At 38.9% G+C, this 24,607-nt stretch overlaps 1 protein-coding gene across 3 annotated transcripts in view; it reads right to left on the bottom strand.

Annotated features, from left to right (window-relative positions):
- Window positions 1-24,607, bottom strand: part of Oseg4 (intraflagellar transport protein Oseg4) — a 196,924-nt gene that overhangs the window by 157,288 nt on the left and 15,029 nt on the right. For all 3 annotated transcript variants that reach the window (XR_008409185.2, XR_008409184.2, XM_053797432.2), the window contains exons 2-5: window positions 19,390-19,501; window positions 13,111-13,277; window positions 5,043-5,145; window positions 3,785-3,945 (exon numbers count right to left, since the gene is read on the bottom strand). Coding sequence is in view for 1 of the 3 variants with exons in the window: in XM_053797432.2 (XP_053653407.1) it covers window positions 3,785-3,945; window positions 5,043-5,145; window positions 13,111-13,277; window positions 19,390-19,501 (543 nt within the window). In the remaining 2 variants the exon portion in view is untranslated. The remainder of the gene's footprint in view (window positions 1-3,784; window positions 3,946-5,042; window positions 5,146-13,110; window positions 13,278-19,389; window positions 19,502-24,607) is intronic.

Consider the following 24,607-nt stretch of genomic DNA (forward strand, 5'->3'; position numbering starts at 1 on the left):
CTTTTCTTTAGAAATATTAAACCACAACAATCAGAGGAAGTCCTGAAAATAAGAGAGCATTTAACAAGCGATATTTGACGTTCTTCTAGGTAGTAGGTTGGTAGACAACCACCCAGGGAGGTACTACCATCCTGTGGTAGTAGTTGGTAGACAACAATCACCCAGGGAGGTACTACCATCCTGTGGTAGTAAGTTGGTAGACAACAACCACCCAGAGAGGTACTACCATCCTGTGGTAGTAAGCTGGTAGACAACAACCACCCAGGGAGGTACTACTGTCCTGTGGTAGTAAGTTGGTAGACAACAACCACCCAGGGAGGTACTACCATCCTGTGGTAGTAAGTTGGAAGACAACAACCACCCAGGAAGGTACTACCGTCCTGTGGTAGTAAGTTGGTAGACAACAACCACCCAGGGAGGTACTACCATCCTGTGGTAGTAAGTTGATAGACAGCAACCACCCAGGGAGGTACTACCGTCCTGTGGTAGTAAGTTGGCAGACAACAACCACCCAGGAAGGTACTACTGTCCTGCTAAGTGAGTGTAAAACAAAAGCCTGTAATTGTTTTACATGATGGGAGGATTGCTGGTATCCATTTTTCTGTCTCATGAACATGCAAGGTTTCAGGTACGTCTTGCTACTTCTACTTGCACTTAGGTCACACTACTCATACATGTACAAGTATATATATACACACCCCTCTGGGTTTTCTTCTATTTTCTTACTAGTTCTTGTTTATTTCCTCTTATCTCCATGGGGAAGTGGAACAGAATTCTTCCTCCGTAAGCTATGTGTGTTGTAAGAGGCGACTAAAATGCCAGGAGCAAGGGGCTAGTAACCCCTTCTCCTGTATAAATTACTAAATTTAAAAAGAGAGACTTTCATTTTTCTTTTTGGGCCACCCTGCCTCGGTGGGATACGGCCGGTTTGTTGAAAGAAAGAAAGAATTTGACGTTCTCTAGGTATTAAATTGGTAGACAGTAACCACCCAGGGAAGTACTACTGTCCTGCCAAGTGAGTGAAAAATGGAAGATTGTAATTGTTTTACATGATGGTAGGATTGTTGGTGTCTTTTTTCTGTCTCATAAACATGCAAGATTTTAGGTATGTCTTGTTACTTCTACTTACACTTAGGTCACACTACAGATGCATGTACAAGCATATATATATATATATATATATATATATATATATATATATATATATATATATATATATATATATATATATATATATATACGTGAGGCATTACGTAAAATGAAAGGGGGTAAAGCAGCTGGAACTGATGGGATCATGACAGAAATGTTAAAAGCAGGGGGGGATATAGTGTTGGAGTGGTTGGTACTTTTGTTTAATAAATGTATGAAAGAGGGGAAGGTACCTAGGGATTGGCAGAGAGCATGTATAGTCCCTTTATATAAAGGGAAAGGGGACAAAAGAGACTGTAAAAATTATAGAGGAATAAGCTTACTGAGTATACCAGGAAAAGTGTACGGTAGGGTTATAATTGAAAGAATTAGAGGTAAGACAGAATGTAGGATTGCGGATGAGCAAGGAGGTTTCAGAGTGGGTAGGGGATGTGTAGATCAAGTGTTTACATTGAAGCATATATGTGAACAGTATTTAGATAAAGGTAGGGAAGTTTTTATTGCATTTATGGATTTAGAAAAGGCATATGATAGAGTGGATAGAGGAGCAATGTGGCAGATGTTGCAAGTATATGGAATAGGTGGTAAGTTATTAAATGCTGTAAAGAGTTTTTATGAGGATAGTGAGGCTCAGGTTAGGGTGTGTAGAAGAGAGGGAGACTACTTCCCGGTAAAAGTAGGTCTTAGACAGGGATGTGTAATGTCACCATGGTTGTTTAATATATTTATAGATGGGGTTGTAAAGGAAGTAAATGCTAGGGTGTTCGGGAGAGGGGTGGGATTAAATTTTGGGGAATCAAATTCAAAATGGGAATTGACACATTTACTTTTTGCTGATGATACTGTGCTTATGGGAGATTCTAAAGAAAAATTGCAAAGGTTAGTGGATGAGTTTGGGAATGTGTGTAAAGGTAGAAAGTTGAAAGTGAACATAGAAAAGAGTAAGGTGATGAGGGTGTCAAATGATTTAGATAAAGAAAAATTGGATATCAAATTGGGAATGAGGAGTATGGAAGAAGTGAATGTTTTCAGATACTTGGGAGTTGATGTGTCGGCGGATGGATTTATGAAGGATGAGGTTAATCATAGAATTGATGAGGGAAAAAAGGTGAGTGGTGCATTGAGGTATATGTGGAGTCAAAAAACGTTATCTATGGAGGCAAAGAAGGGAATGTATGAAAGTATAGTAGTACCAACACTCTTATATGGGTGTGAAGCTTGGGTGGTAAATGCAGCAGCGAGGAGACGGTTGGAGGCAGTGGAGATGTCCTGTTTTAAGGGCAATGTGTGGTGTAAATATTATGCAGAAAATTCGGAGTGTGAAAATTAGGAGAAGGTGTGGAGTTAATAAAAGTATTAGTCAGAGGGCAGAAGAGGGGTTGTTGAGGTGGTTTGGCCATTTAGAGAGAATGGATCAAAGTAGAATGACATGGAAAGCATATAAATCTATAGGGGAAGGAAGGCGGGGTAGGGGTCGTCCTCGAAAGGGTTGGAGAGAGGGGGTAAAGGAGGTTTTGTGGGCAAGGAGCTTGGACTTCCAGCAAGCGTGCGTGAGCGTGTTAGATAGGAGTGAATGGAGACGAATGGTACTTGGGACCTGACGATCTGTTGGAGTGTGAGCAGGGTAATATTTAGTGAAGGGATTCAGGGAAACCGGTTATTTTCATATAGTCGGACTTGAGTCCTGGAAATGGGAAGTACAATGCCTGCACTTTAAAGGAGGGGTTTGGGATATTGGCAGTGTGGAGGGATATGTTGTGTATCTTTATATGTGTATGCTTCTAGACTGTTGTATTCTGAGCACCTCTGCAAAAACAGTGATAATGTGCGAGTGTGGTGAAAGTGTTGAATGATGATGAAAGTATTTTCTTTTTGGGGATTTTCTTTCTTTTTTGGGTCACCTTGCCTCAGTGGGAGACGGCCGACTTGTTGAAAAAAAAAAAAAAAAAAAAAAATATATATATATATATAGACACCCCTCTGGGTTTTCTTCTATTTTCTTACTAGTTCTTGTTCTTATTTCCTCTTATCTCCATGGGAAAGTGAAACAGAATTCTTCCTCCATAAGGTATGCGTGTTGCAAGAGTCGACTAAAATGCCGGGAGCAAGGGGCTAGTAACGTCTTCTCCTGTATACATTACTAAAGTTAAAAAGATAAACTTTTGTTTTTCTTTTTTGTGCCACCCTGCCTTGGTGGGAAACGGCTGATTTGTTGAAAGAAGAGAAAGTAACATGCAAGATTTCAGATATGTCCTGCTACTTCTACTTACACTTAGGTTACGCTACACATACATGTACAAGTACATATATACATACCCCTCTGGGTTTTCTTCTATTTTCTTACTAGTTCTTGTTCTTGTTTATTTCCTCTTATCTCCATGGGAATCTGGAACAGAATTCTTCCTCCGTAAGTGGCTAATATGCCGGGAGCAAGGGGCTAGAACCCCTTCTCCCGTATACATTACTAAAGTTAAAAAGAGAAACTTTCATTTTTCTTTTTGGGCCACCCTGCCTCAGTGGGATACAGCCAGTTTGTTGAAAGAAAGCAAGATTTAGTGTTCTGAGAAGCATTTACAAATTTACATAAAAAACTTGCGAGAGACTAATTTTACAGTCCAAATAATAAAATACTTACAACAAAACCTCCAGTATTGTCATAGACATGAACTTCCCCATTAACAAGTGAGAAGAGGAGTAGACAAGAGTCAGGTGACCATTCAACACCCATCAGATGTTGACCCTTCAGCTCTTTTCCCCATATTCGGTTCCCATCCACACTTCCTACAATTACTGCACCTGCACATAGAAGATACACATAAAATGTATGAAGCTAAGTATGTACAGTAATAAATTACAGAATGTCCTCAATGAAGTATAAACTAAGTATTCTTATTCTCAAGTACTATATATATGTGTTTCATTGTATAGTAATTATAATTTAGTTTTAAGGCTGCCCAAAATGATTTACATAACAAAAAACTTTCTATACAGTAGTTTATACATACCCATTACTATAATATATACATACCCATTACTATAATATATACATACCCATTACTATAATATATACATACCCATTACTATAATATATACATACCCATTACTATAATATGTACATACCCATTACTATAATATATACTATGCCACTTTATAGAAATAAAGTTGTTTGTTTGTTTAAATGTGGTGCTTAATCTTTTCTGCCATGCAATCTTTCATATGGATATTTTTTATTAACACATCGGCCATTTCCCAACAGGCAGGGTGACCCAAAAAGGGAAAAAACACTTTCATTATGACTTACTCCATCACTGTCTTGCCAGAGATGCACCTATACTACAGTTCAAAAACTGCAACATATCCCCACCCCTCTTTCAGAGTGCAAGCACTGTACTTCTCACCTCCAGGACTCAAGTCCAGCTGGTTTCCCCAAGTCCCTTCAGGGGAAATCATTACGTCAAGTCATAAAAACCATTTGCCTCCACTTGCCCCTATCTAATATGATCATGCACATTTACTGGAAGTCCAAGCCCCTTGCACATAAAAACCTCCTTTACCCCCTTCCTTCAACCTTTCCTAGAATGACCCTTACCCTGCCTTAATTCCACTACAGATTTATAAGCCTTCCAAGTCATTCTATTTCATTCTCTCCTTTCTAACTGTCTGAATCACCTCATACATTGACAAAAAAAATTCTGGGAGGGAAAAGATCTCCCAGTACAGTGCCTGCAGATGGAAGGGGCATCTGAGATGTAAAATCAGTGCACCTTTGGAATGATGGTGATCCAGTGAGCGATGGTGAAAGTGTCTCTTCTTTATTAAGGTCACTCAACCTCAGCGGGAAATGGCCAGCATGTTAAAAAATATTAAAAGACATAGTAAAAGCTATTACAAACCATCCTCATATACAATACAAATCTTCTGGCCATCTGTGTTCCATGCCATGCCTCGCACCACAGACTTGTTGCGATTGTTAATCATCTCCTCATACCATGAACCCTGAAATAATATCACCGTCAGGTATGTTACCACCAAATATTTAATATTAACTTGTTAATCCACCTGAATGACAATAGTAATAATAATAGTAAGTGTTTATGCACCTGGAGAAGAGAGAAGTGTAGAGGAGAGAGAGATCTTGGGAAATGTTGAGTGAGTGCATGGGAGCTTTGAACCAAATGAGAGAGTACTTGTGGTTGGGGATCTCGATGCTAAAGTGGGCAAAAATGTTGTGGAGGAAGTAGTAGGTAAATTTGGGGTGTCAGGGGTAAATGAAAATGGGGAGCCTTTAATTGAGCTAGGTGTAGAAAGAAGTTTGGTAATAAGTAATACATATTTTATGAAAAAGAGGATAAGTATACAGGGTATGATATAGCATGTAATGAAAGCAGTTTGTTACATTATGTATTGGTGGATAAAAGGTTGATGGGTAGGCTTCAGGATGTACATGTTTATAGAGGGGCAACAAATACACCTACCATCCGACTTACGACCTGCTCGACTTATGACCATGTTATTTATGCCAAATGTCTGGGAAATAAACAACTATTTGTGTTGTACACAGTGTTTATCCTAAACCTTACAGTATAAAATCCAGTACTAACAGCATAAAAAGTAAAGTAAAACATGAAATACCAAAATAAAATAATAAAATAAAGTCATTACAAAAATGTGATGTTGATATTCAGTAGTAAAGTTCGACTTACGTCCATTTCGACTTACGACCGGTTTCTTGGAACCGAACTCGGTCGTAAGTCGGGTGGTAGGTGTATATCGGATCATTATTTAGTTGTAGCTACAGTTAGAGTAAGAGGTACATGGGACATAAGGAAAATGGCAACAGCATGTAAGAGAGAATTGAAAGTGTATAACCTAAGGGAGGAGGAAGTTAGGCTGAGATATAAGCAACTAGTGGCAGAAAGGTGGGCTAATGCAAGTGTGAGTAGTGGGGGGTTGATGAGGGTTGGGATAGTTTTTAAAATGCAGTATTGGAATGTCGGGCAGAAGTTTGCGGCTATAAGAGGGTGGGTGCAGGAGTAAAGAGGAGTGATTGGTGGAATGATGAAGTAAAAGGTGTGATTAAAGAGAAAAAGGTAGCTTATGAGAGACTGTTACAAAGCAGAAGTGTTCTAAGAGGAGCAGAGTATATAGAGAGTAAAAGAAAGGTGAAGAGAGCGATGAGAGAGTGCAAAAGGAAAACAGATGAAAGAGTGGGAGAGGCACTGTCAAGGAATTTTGCTGAAAATAAGAAAAAATTTTGGAGTGCGATAGTTAAGAAAGCCTAGGGAACGAATGGATTTGTCAGTTAACCCTTTCAGGGTCGAGAGGCCCTCTCCTAAACTTGTTCTCAGGGTCAAAAATTTTTCAGAAAAAAAATTATTTTTTCTTATGACAAGATAGAGAATCTTCTCCTGATCATAATGACACCAAATGTATGAAATTTAATGGAAAACTTACGGAATTATGCTCTCGTGAAGTTAGCAGTCTAGAGGATGTTTACACATTGGCGATTTCGCCCACTTTGAGTCCTATTTTCTGCCAATTCCAGTGTACTAGTCAACAAAAATCATAACTATTTTGCTAGAACTCCATTTTTTCTGTCGAATGAATACAAGAAACCACCCATTTACCGATTTCAACTATCCAATAAAGTGGTCAGAAATTAGCAATTTTGCCAATTTCTCACAAATTTCAATAGATGCCAATTTCCAAATAGGGTCCAGAATAAACAAGACAGACATTCCTGGCACTAAAATAACATTTCCTCTGTTCATTAGTCATGTCCCCAGGCCCTCTTGCATTTCTGTTGCTTTCCACTTTGAATTTTTATTCTCACAAAAAATAGAAGATTTACTGTTATGCAGACTGCTGCATTAGTGTAGAAATGGTATAAATAATATCAGCGCACTCGTGAAAGAATATTAGACTCACCAGTTCACGTGTATTGGACACGTGGCATGATTTGTTTACTTTTGAGCTTTGGCAAAAATCGAACATTTCTGCAACTTTGAGCTCAATTTCAAGGTACGTTTCACTGTGAAACCAATCAAAATCATCTCAATTTCTGTAATATGTCTTCCATTCTATAAAATGAGACCAGGAAAACTAGAATACAACCATAAATACCATACGAAAATACAGTGCAAAGTCGCCGTATTAAACCAAAAACACGGTCAAAGTATTTTTTTTCTCATTACACACTGTGTGCTGCAGGATTTTTTTTTATACTGCACACACTGGTCACATAAACCCATTCTTTCATATGTAGGCCTACCAGCTTTCTCTTGCTAGATTTGAAGGCCCTAGAATTTAGGCATACTAGTATGTCAATAACCCTGGTGCGTAAGCCGTACTAGCACGTTGGAAACCCTGAAAGGGTTAAAAACAGAGTAGGGGAGTTAGTAGATGGGGGGCTGGAGGTATTGAATAAATGGTGGGAATATTTTGAGGAACTTTTAAATGTCAATGAAGGGAAGCAGTAATTTCATACACTGGTCAGGGAGGTATAACATCTTTTAGGAGCGAAGAAGAGCAAGATGTGAGAGTGGGGGAGGTGCGTGAGGCATTATGTAGAATGAAAGGGGGTAAAGCAGCTGGAACTGATGGAATCATGACAGAAATGTTAAAAGCAGAGGGTAATATTGCATTATAGTGGTTGGTATTTTTGTTTAATAAATGCATGAAAGAGGGGAAGGTACCTAGGGATTGGCAGAGTGTGTGTATAGTTCCTTTATATAAAGGGAAGGGGGACAAAAAAAAGATTGTAAAAATTATAGGGTAATAAGTTTACTGAGTATAGGTAGTAGGTTGGTAGACAGCAACCACCCAGGGAGGTACTACTGCCCTGCCAAGTGAGTGTAAAACAAAAGCCTGTAATTGTTTTACATGATGGTAGGATTGCTGGTGTCCTTTTTTCTGTCTCTTAAACATGCAAGATTTCAGGTTCATCTTGCTACTTCTACTTACACTTAGGTCACACTACACATACATGTACAAGGATATATGTACATACCCCTCTGGGCTTTCTTCTATTTTCTTTCTAGTTCTTGTTCTTGTTTATTTCTTATCTCAATGGGGAAGTGGAACAGAATTCTTCCTCCAAAAGCCATGTGTGTCGTAAGAGGTGACTAAAATGCCGGGAGCAAGGGGCTAGTAACCCCTTCTCCTGTATATATTACTAAATTTGAAAGGAGAAACTTTCATTTTTCCTTTTGGGCCACCCCGCCTCATTGGGATACGGCTGGTACATTGAAAGAAGAAGAAGTTTACTGAGTATACCAGGTAAAGTGCATGGTAGGGTTATTATTGAAAGAATTAGAGGTAGGACAGAGAGTAGGATTGCAGATGAGCAAGGAGCCTTTAGAGTGGGTAGGGCATGTGCAGACCAAGTGTTTACATTGAAGCATATATGTGAACAGTATTTAGATAAAGGTAGAGAAGTTTTCATTGCATTTATGGATTTAGAAAAGGCATATGAGAGAGTGGAGAGAGGAGCAATGTGGCAGATGTTCCAAGTGTATGGAATAGGTAGTAAGTTACTAAATGCTGTAAAGAGTTTTTATGAAGATAGTGAGGCTCAGGTTAGGGTATGTAGGAGAGGGGGAAATTACTTCCCGGTAAAAGTAGGTCTTAGACAGGGATGTGTAAAGTCACCATGGTTGTTTAATATATTTACAGATGGGGTTGTAAAAGAAGTAAATGCTAGGGTGTTGGGGAGAGGGGTAGGATTAAATTATGGGGAATCAAGTACAAAATGGGAGTTGACACAGTAACTTTTTGCTGATGATACTGTGCGAAGGTTAGTGGACGAGTTCAGTTAGGGTGTGTAAAGGTAGAAAGTTGAAAGTGAACATAGATAAGAGTAAGGCGATGAGGGTATCAAACAATTTAGATAAAGAATAACTGGATATCACATTGGAAAGAGGGAGTATGGAAGAAGTGAATGCTTTCAGATATTTGGGAGTTGACTTGTCAGCAGATGGGTTTATGAAGGATGAGGTTAACCATAGAATTGATGAAGGAAAAAAGGTGAGTGGTGCATTGAGGCATCTGTGAAGACAAAAAACTTTATCTATGGAGGCAAAGAAGGGAATGTATGAAAGTATAGTGGTACCAACAATATTATATGGCTGTGAAGCATGGGTTGTAAATGCAGCAGCAAGGAGGCAGCTGAAGGCAATGGAGATGTTCTGTCTAAGGGCAATGTGTGGTGTAAACATTATGCAGAGAATTCGGAGCGTGGAAATTAGGAGAAGGTGTGGAGTTACTAAAAGTATTAGTCAGAGGGTTGAAGAGGGGTTGTTGAGGTGGTTTGGTCATTTAGAGATAATGGATCAAAGTAGAATGACTTGGAGTGTATAAATCTGTAGGGAAAGGAAGGAAGGGTAGAGGTCGTCCTCAAAACTGTTGGAGGGAGGGGTAAAGGAGGTTTTGTGGGAGAGGGGCCTGGACTTCCAGCAAGCGTGTGAGAGCATGTAAGATAGGAGTGAATGGAGACAAATGTTTTTTGGGACCTGACGAGCTGTTGGAGTATGAGCAGGGTAATATTTAGTGAAGGGATTTAGGGAAACCGGTTAGCCGGACTTGAGTTCTGGAAATGTGAAGTACAATGCCTGCACTTTAAAGGAGGGGTTTGGGATATTGACAATTTGGAGGGACTTCTAAACTGTCGTATCTGAGCGCTTCTGTAAAGAAAGTGATCATGTATGAGTGAGGTGAAAGTGTTGAATGATGATGAAAGTATTTTCTTTTTGGGAATTTTCTTTCTTTTTGGGTCACCCTGCCTCAGTGGCAGACGGCCAGCTTGTTGAAAAAAAAATAATAATAATACCATTAACCATTGATTAACATGGTGGTTAGATTCTTGAAAATATTGTGAAAATAAAAAATTGTGTAAAATGAACTGAAGACATTACAAAAATAGGGTTACATTATTCAACCCCAAAAAGTCAAACAAATTTTTTTTTTAGGTCTCAAAACTGTTGTGTTCTGAGCTCCTCTGCAAAAACAGTGATTATGTGTGAGTGAGGTGAAAGTGTAGAATGATGATGAAAGTATTTTCTTTTCGGGGATTTTCTTTCTCTTTGGGTCACTCTGCCTCAGTGGGAGATGGCCGACTTGTTGAAAAAAAAGAAAAATGTAAAAAAAAAAAGTAATTGTAACTGGATGCAATGATATATTTAATAAAAAAACTTCAGCTGCAAAGATTACACATAGACTAATATTTCTTGCCTTAAATTCCGGTTGCTGGTGTGTCAATGCAAAGGGATGGTGCAGCCCTACTGGGCTGAGATGGAAGGTTGTGGATCATTAGGTGTGATGGAAGGTTGTGGATCATTAGGTGTGATGGAAGGTTGTGGATCATTAGGTGTGATGGAAGGCTCTGGATCATTATGTGTGATGGAAGGTTGTGGATCATTAGGGGTGATGGAAAGTTGTGGATCATTAGGTGTGATGGAAGGTTGTGGATCATTAGGTGTGATGGAAGGTTGTGGATCATTAGGTGTGATGGAAGGTTGTGGATCATTAGGTGTGATGGAAGGTTCTGATCATTAGCTGCGATGGAAGGTTCTGGATCATTAGGTGTGATATAAGGTTGTGGATCATTAGGGGTGATGAAAAGTTGTGGGTCATTAGCTGTGATGGAAGGTTGTGGATCATTATCTGTGATGGAAGGTTGTGGATCATTAGGGGTGATGGAAGGTTGTGGATCATTCACTGAGAAAGAAGGGTGTGGATCATTGCAAATGGATTGGGCAAATATTTTGATTAGCGAGTTCAGGTTTGAGTAAAACCTGCCTAGTATGGGCCAACAGGCCTACTGCAGTATTCCTCCCTTCTTATTTTCTTAGTTCTTATTAGCTGAGGTAGATGACAGAGGTTCTTGCAATGATGCTAATGGTTGTACTCAAATACTGAGGAATTCTATAATGCATCTCTGGCCTGTTTTACTCTTGCAGTACCTTGTGCAGCTGATAAGGCATCAGCAACAGCTCTAGTCCCATTGCAGAACAGTGCTTCTACATTTGTCAGTGTTTTCTTCTGTGAAAAAGTCTGTAATTTTACCAATAATATGGAACCACTCATATAAGTGTTGCAATGTTAACTGTTTTTGTTCAGGTTTTTCTTCCTCATCTTGGTTTGTTAACTGCCTCCCTTGTACATTATCTGGACACTGAGCTCTACCAACATTTCCTCTGGGCTTTTTTCTTCTTCATCATCATCTAAGAATTCATTCACATCACATCCTCCTTCATATCTTCAAAGCCCTCACCTACAGTCTCCCTGGCAGATGAACAATTTCTTGCACTTGGCTCTCAATTGAGGAAAATTATTATTATTATTATTACAATCATAACTAAGCACTAAACTCACAAGGGTCCAACTGAGGAAAAGCCTTGGAAAGCATTCACCGTACCAGACAATAATTTTCCCCACCCTGCATTTAATGTTGATTTGGGCACTTCACTCCGTGCACCCTGGATGTAGATGATGGCATTTGCTATGTTAAATTTATGCCAAAAGTGTGGCCCTCCAAGTAGTGAATCAGCATCCACTGCTTCGACAAGTTTAGCAAAAACACAACTTCAGTAAAACATAACTATCAGCAGTGATGCTTAAACCAGTCAACAAAAAATTCCTGTCAGCCATACTGACTGGTTTGACCGTTGAATAACTGGTGAGGTGGATTTATCTGTACCTTTCAGAGCACAGGGAGTGTAAGCATGAGCTTACACTTAGAATCGTCTGATGCATTGCCACAAAGTAGCAAGCCGAAGTGATCCTTTGCTGCACTGAATCCCGGAGAACTCTTTGCTTGCTTGCTGATACCAGTTCTAAATGGCAGTGCACAAGATATGAAAACAGTGCACAGGATATGAAAACAATGCACAGGATATGAAAACAATGCACAGGATATGAAAACAATGCACAGGATATGAAAACAATGCACAGGATATGAAAACAATGCACAGGATATGAAAATAGTGCATTTGGTGACTGGTAATGCACAAAAAATCTGATTTCTCCCATCTGTAAGGACTGAAAATAAATTCCCAGCTTAAATCTGGCTAAATAACCATAGTGTGAGCAGGACTGCAGGAAGAATTAAGGCTCACACAGCATTATAACATAGAAGAAGAAGAAGAAGAAGATTATAACAAAGAATTAATCTTAAATTAATATTAACAAAGTTCACTTTCTTAAATTCAAAACTATATTTTCAAAACATTCCATGGGAAAGTGGAGAAGCATCCTTCCTCTGTCAGCCATGAGTGTTGTAAGAGGTGACTAAAATGCCAGGAGCAAGGGGCTGGTAACCCCTTCTCCTGGAAGAAAAACTTTTGTTTCTTCTTTCTCAGGTCACCCTGCCTTGGTGAAAGATGGTAGGTGTTAAAAAAAACTTTATGGTATACATAAATATATTTGAAAAGCTAATAATATTTGCAGCATTTTTCCCTAAGTTAGTCTAGAATTAAAAGCCCTTAAATTTCAAAATATTATATATTAGTCTAGCACATGGTATTGTCAGGCGGTTGAAAATAATATTCACAACACGAATTACAAAATAATTAAAAAAAATTAAAATCTGTGACTGACAAGTTAAGAGAAAGCTTGAATGGTGGTTTCAGAAATTGCATTCAATGATTACCTTTAGGGACATAAATGGTGTAAAAATGATTGGCCTAATTTAGCACATGGAACATTTCTCAGTTTTTGACTGAACTCATTAATTACAGTATGTTACAATCCTGAAGCCTAAGTCAGTTTATTTCATACTTCAGTAACAATGGGAAATGGAAAAGGCAATATATGGGAGGATGTATAAAGGATGCAATTATATTTATCCCTTACAAAACCAATTTTTTTTTTAAATGTTTGCAAGAAGCTCACTGCTCTATACATAAATCAAGATATACCTAGTACATGCATTATTCAAGTGCTATAATTTACAACTAGTCTCACCTTGTATAGCATCCACACAATAATGAGACCGCTCTGATCAGATGAAGTAAGTTTTTGATGAGATTCATTCCAAGTAACAACCTGTATCGTACCAGAATGACCTTCAAGAGTCTGGTTCATGGACAGGTTGGAGGGAGCTGCTAAGCCCTTAACCTTTGCATCTTTACCTAAAAAATATTTTTTAATTAGTATTATATAAAAATTACATTCATGACAATAATTACATTAATGACATAAGTAAACCTTTACAAAAAAAACTGTGATCAAAATTATACCCCTTGTCTAATGTGAACAATTAAAAAATATGCTAAAAACGAAGACAAATTTTTAAAAATCAAGAAATCTATATCTTGAAAAAAAATTAGTGAAATCTACCACCATCACAACAAAGATTCTAAGGGATTTTACATAACCTACACTCAACAGAGACCAACACTGCATGGATATATAAACCACTGAGAGGAAACCAGGAGAAACCTAAAGACTCATGTTAGCGAAAACAAGTATGCCTGTCAAAACATCAATGAAAACAATGCTTGTGTGGCGCATAGAAAGTTTCATATCTTATGGACTAGGAATGGACTTTCCTCAACATCACTGAAGAGAACCACACCAGCAGAAAGTGTTTAGAGGCAGCTTTAACTATACTACAGACTTTATTTCTCAGTGGTGTCATGTATTGCCATTATAGTCTCATGGTTTAGGAATGTAAGGGTCACTGATGCTTACCTCCAGTTCAAAAGCCCTTTCCTCACTCCCTGCTTGCCCACAGCTCGGTTAAAATGTAGGCACCTGGCTAAACAGATAAACATAGGATACAGTGTCGGATGGCAGACTTTATCCTCAATAAAACCTAGTGCAGAACAGTTGTATCACTCCACCGCACCACTCGATCCAAGCCCCCAACCCTCACAACAAAGGAGCTTTCAATAGAGCCTTGCCTCCCCTCACCCACATCATACTCAAGAATAGAAACAAACATCAGGCTAACAAACTTGTACAAATCAATCCTCATATCAACACTGCCAGGTAATGAAGCACTACAGTAGGCCTACTGGCCCTTCCACACTTAATGTACCAGTCACTTCTCCACCTTTCAATGATGCACTATCCTCCTCCCTACTATATACATTTCATTTGGTTCTTAAGATTCACTTGAGAAAATTCACCACATGCAAGTGAAACATTGTGAACATCTACAAATAAGTGTTCTTCTGTTTTCTTGAGGTTTTTTTTACTACTTATCAGATGGTACCATAATTTCACACTCCCTATTCTTACACAGAGTTGTAGCCAGTAATAACTGTGACAGTATTTAGCCTATCTTTGCATTTCCTATTTAGTTATAGTATGGTGAGAGTCCCAAGTCCAAAAAAAAAAAATATGAAAAAAGACATGTGAAGGCAAGAAAATGCACATTCAACTATACGAGAAAGAAATGGAAGAGGAAACCTAAACAATACTGATTAACCAGTAACAAAACTAGAAGAACTGCCTTAAGTATTGTACATTATTCTAATAACAAGCTCATATACTGAGAGTGAACTCTGACAAATGCATACATTTCAACGTAGTATTCAGAGGAGAGGTCCACTTGTTAGGGAAAACATGTAACTTCAAAACTTGTGTGTATCACAGATCATCATTGTGCAAAACACAACGAATAATTAGTAACTACATTATTACCTTACCAGCCCACAATGCATTTACTATCTCATAATAATATATAAAATTCTTCAAATATAAATTATTCAACATCATAAAAGGCCCCTCTCAAAGTACAGTGGACCCCCGCATAACGATGGCATCACATAGCGATTATTTCGCATACCGCTTACTTTAATTGCAAAAATTTTGCCTCACATACCGCTTAAAAACCCGCTTACCGATTTTCCTCCGAGACGCGTCCAATGTGCGGCCTGAGCCACGCTCACATGTTCCGCCGGTGGCATTGTTTACCAGCCAGCCTCCGCGGTAACATCCAAGCATACAATCGGAATATTTCGTATTATTACAGTGTTTTCGGTGCTTTTTCTGGAAAATAAGTGACCATGGGCCCCAAGAAAGCTTCTAGTGCCAACCCTACAGCAATAAGGGTGAGAATTACAATAGAGAAGAAGAAAAAGATCATTGATAAGTATCGCTACTATTGGTGGTACAGCTGCTGCTGCTGCTGCTGCTGCACTGTCAGCTGCTGCTGCTGCTGTAGCATCGTCTGCTGCTGCTGCTGCTGTAGCATCGTCTGCTGCTGCTGTAGCATTGTCTGCTGCTGCTGCTGCTGCTGTAGCATCATCTGCTGCTGCTGCTGCTGTAGCATCGTCTGCTGCTGCTGTAGCATTGTTGCTGCTGTACCACCGTCTGTTGCTGCTGTACCACCGTCAGCTGCTGCTGCTGCTGTAGCACCGTTGTTGGTGTGGCTTATTGAGAATACCAAGAAACAATTAACCCCAGAGGATTTGCCACCCAGGATAACCCAAAAAAGTCAGTGTCATTGAAGACTGTCTAACTTATTTCCATTGGGGTCCTTAATCTTGTCTCCCAGGATGCAACCCACACCAGTCGACTAACACCCAGGTGAACAGGGAAAAATGCCTGGAACTAGTGCTCATATTGGTGAATTTAAAGCCAGCAAAGGTTGGTTTGAGAGATTTAAGAATCGTAGTGGCATACACAGTGTGATAAGGCCTGTTCTGGAAGAAAATGCCAAACAGGACCTACAGTACTCAGGAGGAAAAGGCACTCCCAGGACACAGTGTCTCATCAGTCATTGCTGCATCTTCAATAAAGGTAAGTGTCATTTATTCTTCATTTAGTAGAGTAGTACATGCACAATATATACTGTGCATGTACTACTCTACTATTGTGCATGTATCCTTCTCTTTGTGTGTGGGAAAATGTATATTTCATGTGGTAAAATTTTTTTTTTCATACTTTTGGGTGTCTTGCACGGATTAATTTTATTTCCATTATTTCTTATGGGGAAAATTCATTCACATAACGATTATTTCGCATAACAATTACCCCTCTTGCACGGATTAAAATCGTTAACCGGGGGTCCACTGTATTTACATACAAAGAGCACAAGTTCACAAAATAGCTAGTCATTCTTTTAGTGACACTAAACATATGCTTCATGCCTTAACCCTTTCGGGGTTTCGGCCGTACTAGTACGGCTTATGCGCCAGTGTTTTTGACATACTAGTACGCATAAATTCTAGCGCCTTCAAATATTGCGGGAAAAGGCTGGTAGGCCTAGGTGTGAGAGAATGGGTGTGTGTGGTCGGTGTGCGTGGTAGAAAAAAAATCTGGGACCCAGTGGCGCATTGTGGGAACGCCATTTTAGTAGACTTTGTTCACCATGCCTCGCAGTAAGAAGCTCCTCACTCCTCGGCGAATTGGGACACTTTTGTTCCCCAGTGACAGATCTAATACAGATGGAAGTGCCAGTGAAGATGAGTTTCAAGGTTTTGGTGAGGTTGTGACTGAAACTAATGACCATAATATCAGTAATAGTGAGGAAAACCCAGATGACCCTCAGCCTTCCACCTCTGCTGCTGGGCCGTCTTGTTCACGTTCAGTTGTACCAGAATCAAAGAGGAAACTCCTATTTTCCCAAATCCCAGACTCAGATGTGAGCATTGGTGATGATAGTGATAGTGAGTATGAACTACAAGCTCTTGAAACCAGCTCCTGTAGTGATAGTGAAGTGGAATATTCTCCAGTGAAGCGTCAGTATATACGACGATATATGCGCTCTGGTAGTGTGCCATATGCTATTCCAAGGGGAAGGAGTACATCTCAGAGTGCATCCCGTGGCTGTACAACAGGAACAGACAGTGAAAATGAAGATGATAGTGTTGCAATTGGGATGGAAAATGTGTATGGTGGTGATAGTGGTGGTGCCGGCTGTGAGACACCAGCAGTGGGCAATGCTGCCACCCACGCCACTGCCTCAGCTGGTCTACAACAAAGGCCACCATCCCCCACTCACCCACCACACCAGCCTCCACAACCACAACCTCCACAACCACAACCACCTGTCAATGTCCAGTACCCACCAGCAGACCACACCTGGGATTGGCAGGAAGCTGTCAATTTTGTTCCAAATCCCCACCAGTTTAACGAAAGCCAAAGTGAAATACGGCCATGTTGTACACTGGGGAACAATGCCACTGAACTGGAATGTTTTGAGTTAATCTTTGATGAACCCCTGATGGAAATTATTGTCAGGGAAAGCAACAGATACTACGAGTACACCATGGCAAACTTGCATTTGTGGTCACAGTGGTGCCTGTGCTAACCTTCCTATGGTGTAGAAATATACCTAGTTGGATGAATCTTATTGTGGCTAGCTGGTCTAGTGGCTAACGCGACGGGCTGGAGTTTTGAGACTCTATGACCGCGGGTTCAATCCCGGCCGGGGGTATGGTTTGATGGCAAACACATTACTTTCACCAAAATCACGTCTACACCAGTGGAAGGAGACAACTGTGGCTGAAATGTATCTTTTCTTTGCCACAACAATGCTTATGCCACATGTGTATAAGCACAGAGTGAAATCATACTGGTCAACAGACCGCCTGATTGCAACCCTAGGTTTCAGTGATATAATGGGAGTGAATCGATTTGTATTACTGTTACGTATACTTCACTTCTCAGACAAAACCAGGCCTGACAGAAACGACAGGTTATATAAGATTAGGAATGTGTTTGTGTATGTGAAAGAGAAATTCAATATGTATTTTTATCCCTTCAGGAAGCTTGTAATTGATGAGTCTTTGATCCTGTTCAAAGGAAGACTCTCTTTCAAGCAGTACATACCAAGCAAGAGGAAACACTTTGGTATAAAGTTGTTTGTGCTTTGTGATTGTTACAGTGGTCTGGTATTGGATATTACTGTGTACACTGAAAGTTATACATTGCAAAGTACCAGAAAGTTATTGGGTATCTCTGGTGATGTGGTTAGAACAATGATAGAACCATACCTTGGTAAGGGGCATATATTATATACCAATAACTGGTACACAAGCCCCTCACTCAGTGATTTTTTGCGAGCGAACATGACAGATGTGTGTGGCACAGTGCGTGCAAATCGTAAGCATATGCCCAGGTTTGACGCTGGCACTCGTAGAGGTGAAGTGCAGGCGTTTGCTGCCAATGACATCATGGCATTTCGGTGGCATGACAAACGAGATGTCACACTGTTGTCATCAATTTGCCCTAATGAAATGGCAGACACTGGTAGGCAGCATAGAGAAAGCAATGAACCCATTCTAAAACCTACAGCTGTGATTGATTACACCCTCAATATGCGCTCAGTGGACAAATGTGACATGCAGGTTGGGTTTGCTGATTGTGTTCGCAAGAGTTATAAGTGGTACATAAAACTCTTTTTCCATCTTCTGGACATTTCCATGCTCAATGCTTATAATATGTATAAGATGAGGACCAGAAAAAAACCATCGAATGGCGAATTCTGTTTGTCTGTCATTAGACAAATAGTATTCAAGTACCAAGGAACAACACCTGCAATAGACCGCCCACTAAATTATCAACAACTACCTTCTTGTCTGAAGTATGGTGATCACTTCCTAGTAAAACTGCCTGCTACTGATTTCAAGAAAAAGGCTCAGAAGAAGTGTTACGTCTGTGCACATACAAAAAAACACCCACAACAACGCAGAGACACTCTTCCACAGGCTGCAGAACTTCTAGAAACATTCCCTGTGACTGTATACATGTATATAAAATATAGAAAAATAGTAATAAACAACATTTTATATCGTTTGTGTGTGAAAACAACAATTATAAACAATATAAGGACAACAGCGTTTGTGGAGTTATTGTGTAATAAATAAAGAGAAAAAAATTATAAAATAGTGCTAATATTGGTCTCACAGGCCATAAAACCTGGAAAAAAAATTAAAAAATAATAGAAAATAGTACCTAAACAACAAAAACAAATAATACCGGGTGACGGCAGTTGGCGATGATACCATACATGGGGCATTTTCTGTCAACTTCACGCCTCCATATCTTGGTAAGTATTGATGGTAAAAAATTTTTGTTTAGCCTATAATGTTTAGAAAAAAAACTATCTTTTCATAAGAAAAAATCATTTTTTTTTTTTTTGAAATTTGGGCGACCCAAAGAACAAGTCTCTGAGAGGGCCTGCCAACCCTCAAAGCGTTAAATAAGGCAAATTTATTGTCTATTTCATATGAAAAATTAAGATGAATTTATTAAAGTGTTCATTAAAAATATTGAGAGAGCACATACCAGCTTCCAGCTTAAGAACTTTTAATAAACCTTCATCTCCACCACACGCGATGTATCCCTGATCTTTGTTCCATCCAACACATCGTAAGTGAGTGTTGTTAGGAATGGCAATCTGTAAAGTACAGAAAAGTAAAGTAGAATATATTTTCCATACATTATATGTTGTTCAATAAATACAAAGAGGCCCATAGTTATATACAGTGGACCCTCGGCTAACACCTTTAACCCTTTGAGGGTTTTCGTCATACTAGTACGTCTTACGCGTAGGGGTTTTTGACGTACTAGTACTCATAAATTCTAGCGGCCTCAAATCTAGTGGGAGAAAGCTGGTAGGCCTTCATATGAAAGAATGGGTCTATGTGGTCAGTGTGCACAGTCTAAAAAAAATCCTGCAGCACACAGTGCATAATGAGAAAAAAAAAACTTTTACCATTTTTTTTTAATAAATCAGCGACTTTGCAGTGTATTTTCGTATGGTATTTATTGATGTATTCTAGTTTTCTTGGTTTCATTTTATAGAATGGAATACATATTACAGAAATTGAGATGATTTTGACTGGTTTTACAAAGAAAGGTGCCTTGAAATTGAGCTCAAAGTAGCAGAAATGTTCGATTCTTGCCAAAGTTCAAAAGTAAACAAATCGTGCCAAGCGTGCAATACACGTCAACTGGTGAGTCTAATATTCTTTCACAAGTGCACCAATAATATTTATACCATTTTTTACACTAATGCAGTAGTCTGCATAACAGTAAATCTTATATTTTTTGTGAAAATAAAAATTCAAAGTGGAAAGCAAAAGAATATAAGAGGGGCCTTGAGACATGACTTATGACTAGAGGAAATGTCATTTTAGTGCCAGGAATGTCTTTCTTGTTTATTCTGGACCCTATTCGGAAATTGGCATCTTTTGAAATTTGTGTGAAATTGGCAAAATTACTAAATTCTGACCACTGTACTGGATAGTAGAATTTCATAAATGAGTGGTTTCTTGCACCCATTCGATAGAAAAAATGGAGTTCTATCGAAATATTCATGTTTTTTGTCGACTAGTACAGTGAAATTGGCCGAAAATGGGGCTCAAAGTGGGCAAAATCGCCGATGCGTAAACATCGCCGAGACCGCTAACTTTGCGAGAGCATAATTCCGTAAGTTTTCTATCAAATTTCAAACTTTTGGTGTCTTTATGATCGGGAAAAGATTCTCTATCTTTTCATAAGAGAAAATAATTTTTTTTTTTTTTTAAATTTGGCCGACCCTGAGAACGAGTTTTGGAGAGGGCCTGTCGACCCTCAAAGGGTTAATACGTTCCAGAGAGCTAGCCTTCAGCTGATTTAGCCTTTAGCCGAATTAATTTTCCCCTTAAGAAATAATGGAAATCCAATTAATCTGTTTCGAATACCCAAAAGTATTAAACAAAATAATTTTTTTTACATGAAATATACATTTCCATACACAGAAAACAATGATACATGCAAAATAAACAATACTACTTAAATGACACTTACCTTTATTGTGGACTTACTGATGAGTGATGAGACAGGAGGGGAGATGATGAAAGTGTTTTGTTGTTTGGAAGGGAAATCCCCTTCCATAAACACTTCAGGTACCAAGTCCTTTTCTGGGGTTACCTCCCTTCTTTGCTTTTTAATGCCACTATGACCAGCTTGCGAGTCAAGGTCACTGGGCCACCCTCTACCAACATCACAACCAATACCACCTTCTAACACCATCACTACCACCCTCTACCACCACCACCACCACTCGTATTTTTCTACAAACTTTTTCTTGCATTCTATCATGTTTCTCACATCCTCTATTAAAGGGCTGGCACTAGAGGCTTTCTTGTGGCCCATGGTGGCTTACTTAGCAGTTACAAGCACTAAAAACAATGGAATAATACAAAATATATCGCATATATGCGCAGAATCATCCTCACGGGCTTTGTAAACAATGGCACATTGGTCGTACACGGAGTCTTGGAGTGGCCGAGCCCGCTCAGGCCGCGCGGACATGTTTGGGACGAAAGCCCTTAGCCAAGTTTTTTGGTGCTGGCCGAGCCAATATTTTGATGCCAAAGAGAGCTGTTAGCCGATTTTGGCGTTAGCCGATGCAGCCATTAGTCAAGGGTCCACTGTAATGCATTTTAGGCAGACTTAAGATTCACACACATTAAACTGGTTATACAATAGGCCTGTTGGTAATTCCCCTTATAAGTAATGTTAGATGTAAGTAAATCATGTATAAATCATGACTTATTCTATGATATCCAAGATATAAAAAAATTAACTAATAAAATTACCTAATAAAACTAATAAAATTAACTAATTTTAAGCACAGCCTCAGACTTACGATGGGCTCCCTGATAAGTATTCATACCTAAATAATGTACTATATCAGAGGTGATTTCCTCTATTCTGTTTATTTCAATATACAGTACACTACTGTATAAACATTTAAAAATACAGTAGACTGTCATTTAGCACGAGTTTACAGTGGAACTTGCGAGCGCATCCACGTGCGAGTTTTTCCAAGTATACGAGCAGTCGATGGGTCAATTTTTTGCTTCCACATACGAGCAAAATTTCCATAAGCGAGCAGACCTCAAGGTGGTAATAAAGTGGTTCGCGATATAATATTATAGGACTTATTATAGTCAGGCCTTTTTATATTTTGTATAGGTGCCTTGATGCTGGTGAGGGGCTCTTGATCTAGGGAATTGTATCTCATTTGTTTGTTGGACTGTCTTATTGGAACTTGGGCAATGTATGATGGAAAGATGCTTCTTAACGTAATAATAATAATAATAATAATAATAATAATAATAATAATAATAATATCATATGTATTATAATAATACATATAATAATACATGTAATAGTATAATATAATAAATAATATAATATGTATAATAATAATACATATAGTATAATAATAATGTACTACACAATAATAATTATAATAATAGACGACTTCAAAAGGCCGTCACTAGATGGCAGTGTTTACCACAACAAAGAGGGAGCGGTTGTGGCCGCCTCCACCTGTTACGTAATGACATATTTTATGCACTCTGGAGTATGTATCAGGTTTCTATGTTATTTATATTTTTTATTATTTCATATTAGATGAAGTAGTAGAGGAGTAGTAGGTTGGTAGACGGCAACCACCCAGGGAGGTACTACCGTCCTCCCAAGTAAGTGTAAAACGAAAGCCTGTAAATGTTTTACATGATGGTAGGATTGCTGGTGTCTTTTGTCTGTCTTATAAATATGCAAGATTACAGGTACGTCTTGCTACATCTACTTACACTTAGGTCACACTACACATACATGTACATGTTTATTTATACACACTCATCCGAGTTTTTTTTTATTTTATCTTAATAGTTCTTGGTCTTATTACTTTTCCTTTTATATCCATGGGGAAGTGGAATAAGAATCTTTCCTCCGTAAGCCATGCATGTTGTAAAAGTCAACCAAAATGCCGGGAACAATGGGATAGTAACCACTTTTCCTGTAATAATTACTAAAAAGAATGAGGAGGAGAAAATTGTCAAAGTGGGAAGTCTGAATGTGCGTGGATGTCATGCAAATGATAAGAGAGAAATGATTGTGGATGTTATGAATGAGAAGAAGCTGGATGTCTTGGCTTTAAGTGAAACAAAGCTGAAGGGGGTGGGAGAGTTTCAGTGGAGAGGAATAAATGGGATTAGGTCAGGGGTTTCAAATAGAGTTAGAGCTAAACAAGGAGTAGCAATAATGTTGAAGGATAAGTTATGGCAGGAAAAGAAGGACTATAAATGTATTAATTCAAGGATTATGTGGAGTAAAATGAAGGTTGGATGTGAAAAGTGCGTTATAGTAAGTGTATATGCACCTGGAGAAGAGAGAAGTGTAGAGGAGAGAGAGAGATTTTGGGAAATGTTGAGTGAATGCATGGGGAGTTTTGAACCAAGTGTGAGAGTAATGGTGGTTGGGATTTCAATGCTAAAGTGGGCAAAAATGTTGTGGAGGGAGTAGTAGGTAAATTTGGGGTGCCAGGGGTAAATGAAAATGGGGAGCCTTTAATTGAGCTATGTGTAGAAAGAGGTTTGGTAATAAGTATTACATATTTTATGAAGAAGAGGATAAATAAATATACAAGGTATGATATAGCACGTAATGAAAATAGTTTGTTAGATTATGTATTGGTGGATAAAAGGTTGATGGGTAGGCTCCAGGATGTACACATTTATAGAGGGGCAACTGATATAGCAGATCATTATTTAGTTGTAGCTACAGTTAGAGTAAGAGGTAGATGGGACAAGAGGAAAATGGCAACAACAAGTAAGAGGGAGGTGAAAGTGTATAAACTAAGGGAGGAGGAAGTTCGGGTGAGATATAAGCAACTATTGGCAGAAAGGTGGGCTGGTGCAAGTATGAGTAGTGGGAGGATGAAGAGGGTTGGAATAGTTTTAAAAATGCAGTATTAGAATCTGGAGCAGAAGTTTGTGGTTATAGGAGGGTGTGTGCAGGAGGAAAGAGGAGTGATTGGTGGAATGATGAAGTAAAGGGTGTGATAAAAGAGAAAAAGTTAGCTTATGAGAGGTTTTTACAAAGCAGAAGTGTTATAAGAAGAGTAGAGTATATGGAGAGTAAAAGAAAGGTGAAGAGAGTGGTGAGAGAGTGCAAAGGGAGAGCAGATGATAGAGTGGGAGAAGCACTGTTAAAAAATTTTAATGAAAATAAGAAAAAAATTTGGAGTGAGTTAAACAAGTTAAGAAAGCCTAGGGAACAAATGGATTTGTCAGTTAAAAACAGAGTAGAGGAGTTAGTAAATGAGGAGATGGAGGTTTTGGGTAGATGGCGAGAATATTTTGAAAACTTTTAAATGTTCACGAAGAAAGGGAGGCGGTAATTTCATGCACTGGCCAGAGAGGTATACCATCTTTTAGGAGTGAAGAAGAACAGGATGTGAGTGTGGGGGAGGTGCGTGAGGTATTACGTAGAATGAAAGGGGGTAAAGCAGCTGGAGCTGATGGGATCATGACAGAAATGTTAAAAGCAGGGGGGGATATAGTGTTGGAGTGGTTGGTATTTTTGTTTAATAAATGTATGAAAGAGGGGAAGGTACCTAGGGATTGGCAGAGAGTATGTATAGTCCCTTTATATAAAGGGAAGGGGGACAAAAGAGATTGTAAAAATTAGAGAAGAATAAGTTTACTGACTATACCAGGAAAAG

This window comes from Cherax quadricarinatus, chromosome 86 (genome assembly GCF_038502225.1).
Source record: "Cherax quadricarinatus isolate ZL_2023a chromosome 86, ASM3850222v1, whole genome shotgun sequence".
Lineage (NCBI taxonomy): Eukaryota > Metazoa > Arthropoda > Malacostraca > Decapoda > Parastacidae > Cherax > Cherax quadricarinatus.